General features: G+C 40.2%; 1 protein-coding gene across 2 annotated transcripts in view; it reads left to right on the top strand.

The window, feature by feature from the left end:
- CPNE4 (copine 4) overlaps window positions 1-17027 on the top strand; it is a 228355-nt gene that overhangs the window by 26758 nt on the left and 184570 nt on the right. Inside the window, exon 1 of one of the 2 annotated variants that reach the window (XM_059847539.1) lies at window positions 12759-12901. The exons of the other annotated variant lie outside the window; for it this stretch is intronic. Coding sequence (XP_059703522.1) covers window positions 12844-12901 — 58 coding nt within the window. The 5' untranslated portion in view covers window positions 12759-12843. Of the gene's footprint in view, window positions 1-12758; window positions 12902-17027 lie in introns of those variants that run through there. 2 annotated transcript variants of the gene reach the window in all.

Below are 17027 nucleotides of genomic sequence, written 5' to 3'. Positions count from 1 at the left end.
AGGGGAAAAAAATAACACAGCATCTAACAAACAAATCACGCTTTTCTTTTAAATCTCCTCTTGTCACCGGCTCTTTGAAGGATGCTGCAATACACCTTTGAGAACGAATATTACAGCTCATTGAATATTTGTGAAGGATTAAGATCTCTGTCCTCTTGGCCAGCTCTTTAACAGGGAGGATGTTGCCAGGGCCAAACCTCCATGATTAAACTATTTGGATGAGCTGCTTCCCCTTTACCTTTGTAAAGAAGCCAAACTGTCAAATACTTTAACACTAAAAAGATTTATTGAGATATGCTGTGATTGTGAAGGTTTCAGATAGCTTTTATCACCATCATTTGATCTGATGTGTGCCCCACTGGGACTGATTGATCATTTGCTGCTTATCAGTAGATAAGTGTGTGAGCTGGACTGAGTGGTACTGATTGAGTGGCCAGGTGCCATTACAGAAACTTGGGACAATTCCAACATTAGGTGATCCTGTGGTCTTATACAGTGTGATTGCTTGACTGAGTAGGTCAAGTTATTTACCAAGTTATTTCTTGGTTGGGTGTTTTTTGTTTTTGTTTTTTTGTTTGTTTGTGAATGTGTGTGGTTTGGACTTTTAGTTAGGGGATGGGAAAAATAGCATCTTAACAGCTTTCTCACTTCATGCAAGTGTTAAGTTTTCCCAACAAAATAAGCAAACATGGGCAAGTGACTTCTTTCCAGTCCTCTGCTTCTATGTTTATGCATAACTCTAGACATGCAACCTTCTGTTTTTGTGGATAAATGAGTAATTAAGAAAACTCAGAGAAAGATATGGGCATTGAATTTAGAGGTTCATTTCTTCAGAATATGGAGAACCTTTACAAAGTCCTGTGCAAATTGATGAGTCACATGAAATTATTTCAGTCAGTAATGCCAGCAGAAGTTCATCTTGGTGGATAGTGAAAGCAAGTATAAATGTTATTTTAAAGAATGAAAGCACTGATAAGCTCCAAGGAGTTGGTTTTCTTCTGAGGTATTGGGTGGGAGACACAAACGCCTCTCTTAATAAAGGCATAATCTGATGTTAACCTAAAACTTAATTTATTTTCTTCAGAAAACATTTGTGCTTGCCTTGCTGCAGGTTTCACAACATTGTCTTCAGCACCTAAGATATGAATGAAGCTGGGATGCTGTTTTGTATCACTTTACAGTAAAGATACACTAAAGTTATTATTAAGTTCTTCTGACACTTCACAGTACATTGCTCCATTCAGAATTGCATACTGACTTAAAAATCTTTTATGCTGGAATTTGTATTCCTAACTGCAAAGGAAAGCCCAAACATTGCTGAAGTAAGGTTCCAAGAAAGTGACATTTTTATACTTTTAAAATAAAATACAATGGTCTTGTCTTTGAACAAGAGTAGGTTCTCTGTGCTGTAGGTGAGGGAATTTCCTCAGCCTTTTTTCACAGGAGAGGTGTTCCATTCCTATGAATGCCTCTGTCCAAATTGTGACCCCTGAGGGACACCATTTGTCACTCATTTCCATCTGGACCTCGAGCTGTGGTCACTACTGTCTGGATGTGACCATCTGGCCAATTCCTCATCCACAAAACAGTCCATCAATCAAATCTGTATCTCTCCAATTTAGAGAGAAGGATGTTTGGGGACCCCTGACAAAAGTCTTGCAGTACTCCAGTTGATGTCCGTAGATATTTCCCTTGCCCACTCTTGCAGTCACAGGAGGCCACTGGGTTGGTCAGGCAGGACCTGCCCCTGGTGAGGCTGTGCTGCTGTCCTGAATCAGCTCCCTGTTCTCCCTGTGCCTTAGCACATCTCCTAGGATGGTCTGTTCCAAGATCTTCCCAGGCAGAAGGGTGAGGCTGACAGGTTGATAGGTCTCAAGGTCCTCCTTTCTACCCTTTTTAATGATGAGTACAATGTTACCCTTTTTCCAGTCACCTGGGACTTCATCTGATTGCCATGACTTTTCAAATATCGTGGAGAGGGGCTTGGCAGCTACATCAGCCAATTCCCTCAGGACTCTGAGATGCATCTTTCAGCTCCCACAGACTTATGTATGTTCAGGTTCCTCAGGTGGCCACAAACCTGATCTCCTCTAAGAGTGGGAGGCACTTTGCTCCCTCAATCTCTGTCTTGCAGGCCATCCATGTTAGAGATACAGGAACAGACTTCCAATGAAGACTTGGACAAATAAAAGTTGAATTCCTCAGTTTTCTCCTTGTCTGTTGTTACATTAGTTCATGTTTTTGTCTTTTTTGGCATAAAGGCGTGAGGGCTGTGTTTGAGAAGAGAAACTAACAGATTAACTTCTGGGAAAAGGGGAGCTGTACACTAGGCAAGGAAGTTGGAAGGGCTAGGCAACATTTTGGTTGTATTTGGAAAGAGCTTGGATGTGTAGGTGAGAACACAGAAGAGATTGGTACTGTGGTAAGGATGAGGTCTGAGCTCAGATTCATTAAATAGAATTCTAAAGGGTTAGATGGGATGATGATAGGGATCCTCCTGATCAAGATGATTTGGATGACAGGAGCAAAAGGCAAGGAAGGGTTTCTTTTTGAAACAAGCCAACCAGTGTGTTGTTCTCCTTCCTCCCAAAACTCCACCCCCCCAAAAAAAATCAAACAAACCCCAAACTGTAACAAAAGAACCATTGTGGGAGAGAGTAGATTGAGCTGAGAAGCACTCAAGACTGGAAGCTACTTGTAAAAGAAAATTTGGTAGAAGACTGGTGATGTTAGCTCAAATATAGAGCAGAAATGGAAACTGAGCTAAGAGTAGAAAGGAGACAGGGTAGGCAGCAGACAGGAAGGATTCATAAATGAGCAGTGTATAGCTGTGCTACACTCTGGAATAGGACCTGAGGTTTCTTTTTTTTTTTTCTTTGTATTGCTCTTCATCTATAATTCATAGCAGAGTTACCAATGAACAAACCCTTTGCTAATGAAATGCTTGCCTCCTGTCACCTCTGCTGCTCTTGCTGTGCTTTCTGGCAGAAGAGCTTTTGCATTAATTATATTTGCTGCACAGGTCTGAGTACTGTATGCCCGTGCCAGCAGCCATTGTCTGGGAGTAACTTCTCTCCTGACAGGAACTGAGAGTGGATGGACAAAGCTCCTTTGTACAGATCCCACTGCCATAGAGTGTGTTTTGGCACAGCCTTTACTTGGCTATGGCCTATAGCAGACAGGAAAGTCTATTGCGGCTGTGAGGCTCCACTTCACCATGAGCAGGAGGTATCTGGGGGATAAAAACCACTCTGTCTTTTTGATGCCTGTGTTTTGTACCACCAAGTGTTTGTTGGATGGATTGTCTGCTTGTGGTTGGCTTTCTGAATAACTCTGGCATATTTCACGTGGTAGCTCCCTGCTTTGAAAAGCAAAGCCAAGCCCTTGAGGGTCAGGAAATGCCAGAACAAAATATACTGTATTAATTACTTCATTGAGCCTTCTAGTTTGTGTGTGTTATGACACTGGTTTTTATGAAGTGTTCACATGCCTTCCTGTGACTGTACTGAAACAGGAGAGTCTTTGCCATCTTTGGTGGCAATTCTACCACTCTTTTTGAGGGCAAATGGATTTGTGGGTGACTCCTTAATTTGCCTGTAGGAAAGGTCAAATGCTGCAAAAGCAAGAGAATACAGGGACTCCTCAGCCTGTGATGTGAATGACGTCTCTACATTGTCTTCAGTAGAGGGTTTTCTCTTAGACTGGCACAGAGTGGGCTTCAAATTCAGACAAAATTTGGACTTGAATTTTTTCCTTTTCCAATGACTTCATTGATAGGAAGACACATAGAAAAAGGATTTCAGCACAGCTCGCCTAGTTTCAGACATTTTTTCTTGTATTTTTTTTCAGACATTAGGTAATATAAAGTATTATATTAAAATATGTTATTTTAAAATCTCATGTTTTGGTTTTTTTAAAGCATTTGGATGCTTCGTTGTTTTTTGGTGTAATTATTAGACTTTTTTTTAGGTGAAAAAACCCCACAAACAGTAAAGATTTATGTTCCAATCTAGTAATGCAATTTAAAGTGATGTAAAGGATCTAAAATTAGGTAAAAAAAAATCAATTCCTTTTATAATCAAGGGAATTGCAAGGAACAAAGCATTAGGTAAGTAGTATAAGCTGTGTGTAATTGTGATGGAAGATTCACAATATTTACGCCTTAGGATATCACTTGAGAGAATGTTGAGGATCTTGGAAATCTTTATAGTTTATTTCAAACATTATTGGTGTAAAAAGAAGCATAAAGTTATTCTGAGCTTTTTATAAACAGTTGCTTCAGGAGAGTCTTTCCTCTGACACGTGCTTACTGCTTCCATATGTGTGCTCCAAACTCACAGTAAGGGTCTGATCTGCCTTCTCGGTGTGCAGCAGCTGTCATGGTTTAACCCCAGCTGGCAGCTAAGCACTAGCACAGCTGCTCACCCCAGTGGGATGGGAGAGAGAATTGGAAGAGTAGAGTGAGTAAAACTCACGATTTGAGAAGACAGTTTAATGGGTAAAGTGAAAGCTGCACAGACAAGCAAAGCAAAATAAGGAATCCATTTACCATGGGCAGGCAGGCGTTCAGCCATCCCCAGGAATGCAAGGCTCCATCACATGTAATGGTTGCTTGGGAAAAGGAATCCCATCACTCCAAATGCCTTCACCTTCCTTCTTCTTGTCCCTGCTTTATATGCTGAGCATGATGCCATATGGCATGGGTTATCCCTTTGGTCAGTGGAGGTCAGCTCTCCTGGCTGTGTTCCCTCCCAGCTCCATGTGAATCCCAGCCCATTTGCCAGTGGGGTAGTGTGAGGAGCAGAAAAGGCCTTGACTCTGTGTAAGCCCTGCTCAGCAATAAAAAAAAAAAACTTCCCTGGTATTATCAACACTGTTTTTGCAAAACAAAACATAGCCCCATGTGAGGAAAATTAGCTTAATCCCAGCTCAAAGCAGCACAGCACATGTGCTGGGGATAGGGCTCTCACATAAATCACTGGAACACCTTGATATATGAGGAAAAACTCTGTTTTGGAGAGGCACTAGAATCCTGCAGGAACATTGAAGAAATTCTCCTCCATAGCCATAAAATTATATTAACTGAGCAAATAGTTTTGAATGGATGCTTTATGTGATGTCTCTCCCTGTGTTTGCAGAATGCCCATGAAGAAAGTGATAATGTGCTCAGTGTATTTGCTGTTCAACAAAATTTAAGCAGCAAAAAACATTCTTCCATAAACATTGATTTCCATTTTTATTGTGTACTTGTGACTAGCCAGTGGGTGTTATTTCTTCTTTCTGGTTTGACCTCATATGGCCAAAATCTCATGGAAAGAGGGTTTTCTCTTAGACTGGCACAGAAAATACCTGTTTTAAAGTTCTGTTACTTGCTGCTCTTCAGGGAAAATACGAAGACATTTATTCTCTTTTTTGAGTGAAGACAGGTGGGCCTGGTATAGTTATGGTCATCTCTGGTATTCATCACCCTTTTTGGAGCAGATGCGGACTCTGTCCAGGGAAATTTACAGGACTCAGCAGTCCCGATCTACCTTCTTATTTGTATTGGAGAGAGAGAATATTAAGGCTACACCGTGCATGCGTTCTCTTCATTCCACCTCTCTTCTAGTAAGTCATTCTAGACCAGCAGACTCTGCTGTCCGTAGCTGGCAGTAGGAGTGACATTGCAGCACTGTCAAAAAAGGTTGGGAAGCTGGCCAAGGTGCAGCTGGGACAGAAGGACTGATAAGTTTGGCAAAGAAAAATAAATAGAAAAGCAAAGTCAGAGGCAGACTCTTTCTAAAAGTGTTTAATGAGAAACCATTGCTTACTGTGCTTTGTTGAGGGGAACGCTGGCTTCTGGCTTGTCAAGAGCTTCAATACTGCATGTTACATGTCTGAGCTCCCACTAGAGAGGTGTTGGGGATGGTAAAACCTTGCTATTTTCTAATTAATCTCTAATGGTCTGTGTCCTTTTCTTACCTCTCTCATGGCTTTTGTGGTCCCTTTTGACCATGCTCTTTCCACAGTGTCAATAATCATGGAATAACTGGTCTAGGGGATTTAAAAGGTGCATTTTGGGTAGTTTGTGCTTTTCTAGAGCAATATACCTTTGGGAAAATACTGCCTGTATCAGATCTAAGCTTTTGGCTCTGGAAGTGACAAGGATTTTGACTGTGGTCAGTGTGGCTGTGGAAATCCCAGCCACTCCAACCTCACTTTCACTCCAAAAGGGAAGCAGTTGGTCTCTTTTGATAGTTGGCAAGATGAGCTGGTGTGCCAAATAACTCTTTTTTTTAACCAAAGAGCATGTGGGTACAGCTGCTGTGTTGGCAGTAGAGGTTAAAATGAGTATTCCAAATCTTCTCCTTGGGAAAGACCATTGGCTACTGGAAAAACAATAGCTCCTCTACAGTTTCACAGGAACTTGTTCAGTCACAGCAACTGTGTATTTAGACTTCATATCCTCTCTGAAGAGTCGTGTGTGGTTTTGGTTTGGATCTTTTATTTTGAGGTAAAAAGGGAAAACTGGCTTTAATCTCACCTTTTGTGAGGTTTGTAAAGACTGTTCTGTTTTTGACTAGGCAGGGTCATTGTCTATCTTGTGATTATTTGGAGGTCATCTCTGAGTCCCTCAGGCAACAGGCTGATGAGTGAGCTTCATTACTTTGTGTGGGGACTGCTTTGAATTAGAATTTGTCAAGTGGGATCCAGTGCAGTAATTTGTACCTAAAAATTTCCTCATCTAAGGTGGAAGAGTATAGGAAATCCTACAGGTTGTTTGGGTAAGCACAGACTGCATGAAGGACAATGTGGAATTTGCCTTCCACCTGATGATATTTTCCCTTATTTTAAAATGTAGATTGTAGACTCCCCTTGATCTGCAGGAAACAGCTGGCCAGAGGTGCTGCTCTCTCTCTCTGGGTCACTGGTATTTACAGGCATATTTGTGGTTTGCCTGTAATCAGACAGGGGTATATGGGCATTTGTGAAATTTGTGAACTGATCTGAGCAGTGGTAGGAATGAACTGGACAGGCACAGTTGAGTGCTAATAGTTTTGTAGTGCAACAAACCACCAGCTAATATATTTCTCCTATTTTCCACACCCTTTCCACCATAAATTGCATTACCCAAATGTTTGAATTCTGATAGGCATAGTGCTATATGAAGCCAAAACTTAATTATCTGAGGGATTTGCCTGTCTCTGTGTGGTTTGACCTTGAGTGACAGCTGTGTGGGATATTTGAGATGAGTGGTAAAGGAAAACAAGGCAGAAAGCTTACAACTAGAAAGGGCAGAGACTAGAAAGACATGACAAAGTGTAGCATCCATCAGTGGTTTCCTCAGCCTAGTCTTCCATCAGACTAGGATAGAAGCAGGACCACTCCTTCCTTATTTACAGGTAGGAAAAGTGAAGAACAGTGTGGTCTTTGAGTTATTTGCTGTTTGGAAATGTCAGGTCCTTGGACACAGAGGTTGGAGGTTGAGAAGCTGAGGTGCAGCTTGGCATTCTGCACTGGGGTAGTTTCAATCAGCTTACCCTTTGGGTAGTCTCTTTCCCCCTCTTAGAACAAAACACATTTTGTTATTCAAATGCAAAGAAGTGCTCAGTTTCTCTGATGTCAGGTCCTGATTTTGCTGACACAGCGGTGATAGGTACTTGCCAGTTCAGTACTGGGTAGGATCATGTCAGCTGGCTAAGCCAGGCTAGACTGAAATGGTTTCTTGTGTCCTGTGTAGGGTTGAGTTTGCTCTCATGGAAGCTGGCTGACTGCTGGCTGTTAGGTAAACAATGCAGTTTTACACATTTGCTTGGTATTTTTACACACTAATGTGTATTTTACTGTAAATGAGGAAGATATTGGAGTGACAGAACAGGGATGAGCTCCTCCCACTTGGGGTCTGGGCTGTGTCGGCTTAGGAGTTTTCAGCCTGTAGGTGCTTGAGGGACAATATCAAGGGTTCCCTGACTTGAGGTCATTATAAATGAAGGGTGAACATTTCCTGAAACACACCACTGCAAATAGCACAGCTTAAATAAAAATATTTTATACAAGGCAAAAATCAAAATGCCTAAGTAGTGGGTGAGAAATGGAGTGATATTTGAGCAAAATATTTTGAGTTTTCATGCAGCCAGATTAAAAAGATGATTTTGTTGCCTTTAACCTTTTCTAGACTAAACATAGCATAATCAGAACTTTTTTTTTTTTTTTTTTTTTTTTACTTAAAGCTGTTTTTGAGGTATCATTTTCTGTTTTTTTCTTTGACAGAAATCTTTTGTGTGATCCTCTGTCTAATTCTAAGGATTGTATTCTCTGCTTTTAGATGGGGACAACAAAATGAGGTTTTGATGTCTTGGAGCTTTTATCTTAGTGTTAGGGGAGTTTGAGGCTATTGTTTTGAAAAGTACAAAACATGAGGCAATTTTTAAGGATAAGAAACTGAAGATGAAAATATTGGAAATGAGGCAATAGAAAATACAGCTTCTTCTGTGAGCTGTCTCTTTGGTTATTGCTTTAAATACTGGGGAAAGGCAAGGACAGCATCCAACAGAAAACAAAAAATCCAGCAAAGTTAAAAACTGCTATATCTGTGGCAATTAAGAAACCCATTATATTGATAACAGACTAAGAGGCTTTACCAGAGTCTGTTTCAATGAGTTTGTCACCAAACTACTTTTAATTTTCCTAGACAATTTCATGTAATGGGCAGATATGAAGTGTTTTCATTTTGGACAGCAGGTTGAAGCTAAGACAGAAATTTTTCTAGCAGACTGCTAAATTTCACATAATAAAAAATACTGATTGTACTGGACAGCAGATAGATAAGCTGAGGAAACAAAAAAGGTTAGTACCATTAAAATTGGACAGCAATTTTAATTAAAACTTTAATTTGAAAATATGACAGACAGAAATTAGAATCCATTTTGAACAGTCAGGAAGTAAAAGCAACATTTAATATTTAATTTTCTCAGTACAATCTTTGAACAAATTCTGAGGGGAGAAAAAAAATCTTAAAATACCATTTGTCTGAGTTCAAAATGTGTTCACTGACTGAAAGGACTTATTCAGGAATTCAAAATGCCAAGGAGTGAAAGATAAGGTTTTAAACAGTCCTCCCTGTTTATCACTGTATTCTATTAAGCCACCTTTCTGCTCTGACACATCATTATAACAACGAGACTAAACTTGCAATAATTTGTATAACCTTTCCTGAGTGTCCCTTGAAGGAATGCATGGGAAGTACTACACCCCCATTAAAGATGTTTGTCTCTGTATTAATAGTTACTCTGTAGGCAGTGTGCAAGTGAGGTGTTCAAGAGCTTGCATTTTTGTTGGTAGAGTTTGACCAGCCAAAGTTGTCATTGCAAATGGCTTTCTGAAAAGCCAGTTACGGATGTAGGTCCCAGTTGGAATATGCTGCTTGTTTAATGGAACTATGGTCTTCTACACGTTGCCTTCTGCCCATAATATGCAGGAAATTGCAGTGATATTTTTCCTTTTTAGTCCTAAATTATTTTAAGTGAGTTAACCAGACTTTCTGACACACTAGCTAACTAAGTCAATGCAGGGAGTCTTGGAAGGATCCTGGCTTTGTTCAGTGTTAAAAGGAGAAGGTTAAGGGAATGTGATCTTAATGCTGTCATCTGAGAAGATGCAGCCAGGGTTCTCTTGGAGGAGCAGTGGTAGGATGTTTGGCAGCAGACATAAGCTGTAACCAGGAAAACTAACAAAAATTGTCAACGATGGTGGTCAAGGGCTGGAAGAGAGGCCCAGAGAGGTAGTGGGGTCTTCATCATTGGAGACTGCTAGAGCTCTGACTACCTGAACAAGATCTGCTTTGAGCTAAGAGTGGGAAATAGAAATTCCCAGAGATCCCTCTCAACCTAAATTACTCTTACTAGACAACTGGCCTGTGTTGGCTGTACTGAGGACTCAGTGCAATTTGACTGCAGCACTTGTCAGATGTTGAAGTGACAGAACTAAAGAACTCCTTTGTGGCATCACTGGGAAACATGATGTAGGTATATTCCAACTGCTCTGAGAATTTCCTTGGGCAGCCTATTTCCCGTGAAAGCATAATCTTGGCAGAGGTCTGAAATGGCCATAGGTTACTTACTACAGGTGGAAAAACATGGCTGCTTGGAGGCCAAAAAAGGGGAGGAATGGAAAAAGCAAGCTGAAACTTCACACTGGAAGTAGCTAAATAAGAAATGATGCAGTAATCATTTGACTGAAACAGTTTTCTTTGCATGTTGTAAAATGCCCATGTTCTTGTAAAAGGTGAAATTAAAAGCCAGCATGGGTAGGGAATTTAATTGATGTCAGGCTTTCTAGCTTGTAGTAAAAATCTCATGAGAAGAACTGGCATTTTCCTACAGCAAGTATTAAATATTTTCCTGTGTTATTCCTACCTTCAATTAAGTTAATGTTTAAGATGCCTCTGTGTGCTTCATTTAATAACATATTACACAAGTGAATGATTTGAAGAATTCTTCGGTGAAATATGGAAATAATTTTCATGTAGCATCAGCAAGTTAACATCCTATTTTGATGTACTGCTCTACACTTAATATCCCAGCTCGGTCTTTGTTGATGTATTTACTCTGAAGTTGAAGCAATTTAAAACGCTAAATGGTGTGACTGTGCATTCAGTCTCATTACAGACTTAATGCAACAGCAGTCAAGCACCTCATTATTGTATAACCCAATTTTTGTAGAGGGCAGAAATTATAGGTAAAATTTACATGTTGACTTCAGAGCCTAAAGAGTGTCATCCATCATTCACTGGGTCAGATCTGAATTGCTGTAATCTTTGTAATTGGAAAATAATGCTTATGACTGAAACAGCAAAATTCTTGTGAAAGTGCATATCTTTTCAAAATGTTTTAGAAATGTTTACTACATCTTTTCCACAGATTTCCAAGGGTGGATTTGATACCATAAAGAAGTTACAAAGGCATCTGTCACTGAAATTTTGATGCACATGCATTGGGTGGGCTGATTTGTGAGGACATGCATTGGCTATAACCCATGTTCTCTATTATTAATTTCTATGGGGTTTTTGCTTCTTTTCCTCTCCAAGCACCTTTACCTAAGGCAGTTGCTGACACTAGAGAAGAAAATAAAAGCACAATCTTCTACTAGTTTAGAGGAACAAAAATGAAGATCTTGGTTTCCATACTTATGAAAGCCTTTTCAATCTCTTCATTTTGGAGCTACCCTATACTTGTGTACACTAAAACATGTTCATGCATTAGACCAGTAATTGTATGAAATTATGAAATTATTATTCTAAGTTATGAAAGATATTTTTGACTATTGGATCTATTTGCACTGGATCACTGCAGATCAGGGATAAGACTTAGATAAACACACAGTGCATGGGAAATGCCTTATATCACTGAAGAAGTAAAATATCAATTTGAAATTTTTTTTGTTGGTACAGTTGCATTTTGGTTGCTGCCAACATGCATTTTCCTAATTCTAAATAGATGCAGGTTATAAAGGAGCCCAATGGCTATCCATTTAGAGTTAAGGGAGATATAAATACTTGAACAAGGAAGGCATTGCTTTGTGCTCTGAGCAACAATAAGGTTTTAGCATGTTCTAAATTTGGTGGCATCTCTCATGGAATATTTGGGATGCAGTTTAGTTATCAACGCCCCTTTTTGGTATGATGAGGTATCTACAGAGGCTAGTTCTACTCTTCTGTGCTCTTAGGAAATAGCATGGTGACTCTGCCTTACAATTCCTTATGTCCCTGATGCTTTGCAACTGTCCTTCAACAGTAAGAGAGTAGATAAATTTCTGTTTGGAGAGCAATCATACTCAGCAGAGGACAGGTGAGGGAAGGAATTAAGAGTTTCACAGGTCTGGAGAGAAAGCCTGGAAATGGTTTTCAACTCCCATCTAATACATAACTATGCCTTAGATAATTTGACCATAGTCAAATTGCATTTGTGAAGTGGAAACATCTGTCTGGGACTTCAATACCAGCCTCTTGTGTCTCTTCTCCCTTGAGTGCCATCACTGCTTATAGGCATTATAGGCACTTATAGACATTCCTTTCTCTCTTAACAGTGGGTGCTTCGTGGACATTATTGCACCTTGTATAAATTTGTCCTTTAAAGACACATGAGTGCTGGTGAAGTCCTGTGCAATATGTGCCCAAATCTTAGGGGTATTACTTGCCTAATGTGAATTTCATAAAATGTTCTCCTACCAGGCTGTGATGTCAAGACTGGCAGGTGTTCCAGTGTTTTTTGTGTGTGGCAGTAGGACTTCCATGAATATTGATTATGTGGCTTCATTTTTTTGTATGCATCATTTTAGGAACTGAGAACCCCTTCCCTCTGCCTCTAACTCTGTAATCACTTTAGGAGCTGAATTGTTCATTTTGCCCTTTTGTTGTCAGTTTATGCTGTCAAAGACTGATGGGGACTTGCAGATTTCAGAAGAAAGACATGACATAACTTTTTGGTATGCTCATAGGTTCCTTTTAGAGGTGCTTAAGGGACAACCTCATGTCAGACAAAGTTTTATAAAAGGCATTCCAGGTATTTTGCTTCTTCTCATCTTTATTACTGGTTGACAACCTAGCTATTTCTCACACCTCAAGAATTCCCGAGGGAGAGAAACTCTTGAGAATTCTTGGTGGCTTGGATTTCTAGAGCTTGTTTTTGAAAGTGTTATTTAGCCAAAGTCTTGGCACTGTGTCAGAAGGAAGTAGGTCTCCTATAACATTGCTGACAAAGCTCTGTTGCTTCCAGGCCCAGGTTAGGATCTCTGTGAGGCTGCGCTGTGTCCTGACGCGTTAGAACCCATCTTTGGTAGCTCAGTAGAGCACAGATCCTGGGGAGCATGGACACGCCAGCAGAGGAATGGCACGGCACTGGCACCAGCGGTACATTTGGCACTGGTAGGACTTTTTGCTGACAGCATGCTGCAATTCCTTTGTGAATCAATTTGATACCAAAAATAGCTACTGGCTTTTTCAGAGACTGAGTCTATCATGGTGTGGTGGTACTGTGATTACAAAACACTCCCAATATGGAGTAGGACATAGCTTCCTAGAGGAAAGTCAGAATAAACTAGTAGAAATTAAACTAGGAAAGAAATTACCACTCTCTATATAAATATAATTTGGCTGTCATTGTTCTTCTCATTCCTGCAATTGGAGCTGCAATGTGATTGTATTCCTTGCCAATTTAGCTGAGGCAGTGGCAATATGTGCTTGGCCTAAGTTTCATGGGTGACTCTTCAAATATTTGATCAAAGATTTTAGAAAGAAAATAGAAAGTAAATAAATGACAAGAAGGCAGGAAAGGCTCAGGGTCTGCTTTAACTAGTGGTACAAACCCCAGTGTGTTGTCCCTGAACCTCTGTTGCAAAGGGAATGAACTCAGGACTGGCTCCAGCCATCAGGTAAAGGTGTTCATTACCCCTGAGGGTGGGCAGGCTGCTCCTTGTCTGTCAGAGTCCTGGGAGGCCATAGGAGTTCTGCTTGTTGCTGAGGAAGGGGCCAAGCATATTGGGGCAGCAGCTATGAAGTGAGAGAGCAACTGCTTGCAGCATTATCCATTGCTCCCTTTCTTCTCCTCCTGCCCTACCTGACAGAGCAACTTGACTTTGCTGTCCCAGTTTTGGGCTCAACCCTGTAATTGATCAATTCAGTTTTCCTCACGCAGCTAGGAAACTGAGCCAGCTTACAGCAGGTTACCTTCTGGCTGTGTTGCAAATGCAATAGCTAAACAGTAAATGGGAAGTCCTTCCTCACTGCTCCTCTCGATGTGCTTGTCTTTGGATCAGGAGCAAGAAGCAGCTTCTCTTGTAGAATCATTTTCATGCTGCAGGAAGAGCCGCTATAGCCATCTGTTGAGGAAAATTAGCAGTTTGCAATATGTTACATCTGTAAATGTATAAACTCTTCCAGGCATTATGTGTGTTTATATACATACTCTGGTGTAATTGAGTATAGCTGAGGAACACAACTTGCTGTTTCATTCCCAAGACACGAGCCATACCACGAGAGGAAATGGCCTCAAATTGCACTAGAGGAGGTTTAGAATGGATAGGAGGAGAAAAATTCTTCACCAAAAGGGTTGTAAAGGACCAGAACAGGCTACCCAGGAAAGTGGTTGATTCAGCATCCTTGCAGATACTTTAGAGATGTGTAGATGTGGTGCTTAGGGACATGGATTAGTGGTTGACTTGGCAGTGCTAGGTTAATGGCTGGACTCCATCTCTAGGGGTGTTTTCAAGGTAAACAATTCTATGATTCTCCTCTAGATGATAGACAGCATGCTTTTGCAGGGTGGATAAAGGGTAATTTTATTTTCAAATGGATTTATTCAAGTGCAGATGATAAGGCAAGGATTAATGTAGTAGAATATACATCTATCTTGTTGTTCAGAATTGTCTAATTATTTCAAGAATTATTTTGCCTCAAAGATGTTCTGAAGGTTCTCAGTTGGATTTATTTGATATCAGAATTTTTACTGCTGCACCTTAGAGTGCTGGGATTACTTGATTTTGTTCCAGGCTTATCTTTCTTTGAAGTATAGCAAAATATCCAATTATTTAGGATTCTTGCATAAGTAGCTATGTTGTAAAGCTTTGTTTCTTGCTAAGACACTTTTACTTTCCCTCTAATACCTAACTGGGAAAACCAATTTTTAAAAAGCAGCAAACACATATCCTCATAGTGAATATACTTTTGTTCTTGTGTTTCATTTGATATATCACTTAGTGCAAGCAGCAAACTGAGATGACAAGCCTGAGAAAATTGTAATGGCTTTTAGTGATAAGCAGTCAAATAAGTATCACATGGTAGTAGCTTTGAAATTTTTGGTTAGAGAGGTTCAATTACATTTCTCTGATTTACTAGAGAGGCTTATGTGTCACTTATATTTGCAAACTGCTTTCATAGTGTAGGTTTGGGGTTTTTGTGTGTAACTCCTCAGTGTGGTGTTTGAAGTGAATTCAATGGTCCTGAGCTTTTCCATGTATCAATGCTTAATCCCTGCACTTACAGCTGCCTATGCTTCAAGTACTCTCTCGAGTAGCACAGACTTAAGCCAGACTCTGAGAAGCAATACCCAAACCAGCAGGCAAATCATTTACTTATGGAAGCCTGAATTTTGCTGGGGTTTCATGTTACTCAGTCCTGCCTCTAAATCATCAGCTCCAGGAGTGATGGTATAGAACAGTGTGAACTTTGCTGGCATTTCTTTCTCTTGCTTTAAAAATATATTTTTAGCTTTTATAATGGTGAGAAAGGGCTGTAGAACATCCGTTCTAGTTGCTTTGTAAATAGAAATGCATGAAGGGCAAACCCACTTTCGTTCATGTTTTCAAAGGAAAAATATGCCATTTTCATGATTTGGAAGAGGAACATTGGGACTATTTAATGCTTTTGCTTGAAAGTATTGAATTGCAAGTGAAGGCTTTGGATAGGCAGGCATATTTAAGGAAACAAGACTGGATAAGAGGACATCTTTGTGTGTTACTGTGTCTCAGCATATAGATGAGCCAGTTTGTTTTCTCCCTAGCTTCTACACTGTTCCAAATAAAATACATTCTGTTATCCTATTAAACCAACACACTGTTTTAGAAGGTGCCATTTTATAAGCAAGACCAAGCACTCTCCCTCTGGAGCCAGCCTGAGAGCCAGCCTCGCTGTGGGAGAGGCAGACTCCTTTGTGACTGGTACAAATCCAGGGAACGTAAGTGAAGCAGACCTTGGTTGATTCTGTGAGGGAAAAAAAAAAAATCTCTGCTGCATTTCCAATAAAAAGCATTGAGACTGCTTTCCAGTAGGGGAGTTGTCTGCATTTATCCCTAGGAAGGGTTTTTTTATCTTTTATTTGTTCAATCTCCTGGGTTTTGTATTACTGAATTTTTGATTTCTCTTCCCCTGCATGTTTTACAGCATTGTAAGAAGGAAGACCATGGGAACTGTGGAGTAAGAGGTGACTCATGGCATTAGCTACAGGCTTAAGAGCCAGGGCAAATCCTAGATTTTCTCTTCCAGTGGAGGAGAATAAAATATATGTATTCTAGCACTGACTCCTACAGGTGCTTTGCATTGCACTGAGTCTGACTTCAGTGGGAGCCACGCAGAGCATCCAGAACTGGGCACATTTGAGCATCTCCCAGTGCTCCAGTTATCGTGGGGATGTTCCTTCTCTTAACTGAAAGGGGGTTATTTGTACAGGTGCAGCACACTTCTGTACAAAGTTTTGTCATGCATTTGATGTCTCAGTTTCTTTCCAGTGACTTTCCCTTTTCCCCTTATAATTGAAACAGCTGGTTCCATGGTAATGAGTCCCTTTGAACTGTCAGTGTGTGTATATTTCCATTTACACCGCTGGCACTTTGTTCTGAACCTTCTCCCCTTCTGTCCAAATAGATTACTTGCATTATCAGATCTGTCTCATTGTTCACAATAGCATTGCTGTGGATTCTCCAGATCCCCCTTCCTTGCTGAGTTTGTTGCTCATTTTTCAAAGGCCTTTGTCAAACTCTGGTAGGTGTAACTTTAAATAAATCTTTGTTAATAGTTGTCAGATAATCAAAGTGAAGGAGGAAAAATTGTATTTTTAATTGCACAAACTATCCTGTGGAGGGGTCTAGCAAACCTATTGACTTTCCATTACATAATAATTCATATTCAAATTAATCTTGGCAGCTTGCATTTTGTCTGTATTATCTATGATAATTTAAAATTCTGTAGCATTTTATAATATGATTGATGTTGACCAGGATAATTTTTAATGCCAACAGGAGGAGAATCTTGTGCAGTGATTTGAGGTATGGCTGAAAACCAGGAGTCTAGGAACGTGGTCCAAGATAAGTAATTGAATGACTCTCTTTAAGATAGCACTGGTTGTTCATGAGCAGTTTTCAGAGATGCACAGAGAAAGGCCAAGGCAAGGGCCCACAGCAGCAACAAAGATGAGACGTAATGAAAACACCTTAATGCATGTCATAATGAAGATAGGTCTGCTTTCCCTGTCACACTGGGATCTCGGTTCAGACCTGGG

The sequence above is a fragment of the Haemorhous mexicanus genome, chromosome 1, assembly GCF_027477595.1.
Source record: "Haemorhous mexicanus isolate bHaeMex1 chromosome 1, bHaeMex1.pri, whole genome shotgun sequence".
NCBI lineage: Eukaryota > Metazoa > Chordata > Aves > Passeriformes > Fringillidae > Haemorhous > Haemorhous mexicanus.
Note: the sequence above shows the minus strand (reverse complement) of the source record. Positions and strands in the feature narration are given on the sequence as shown.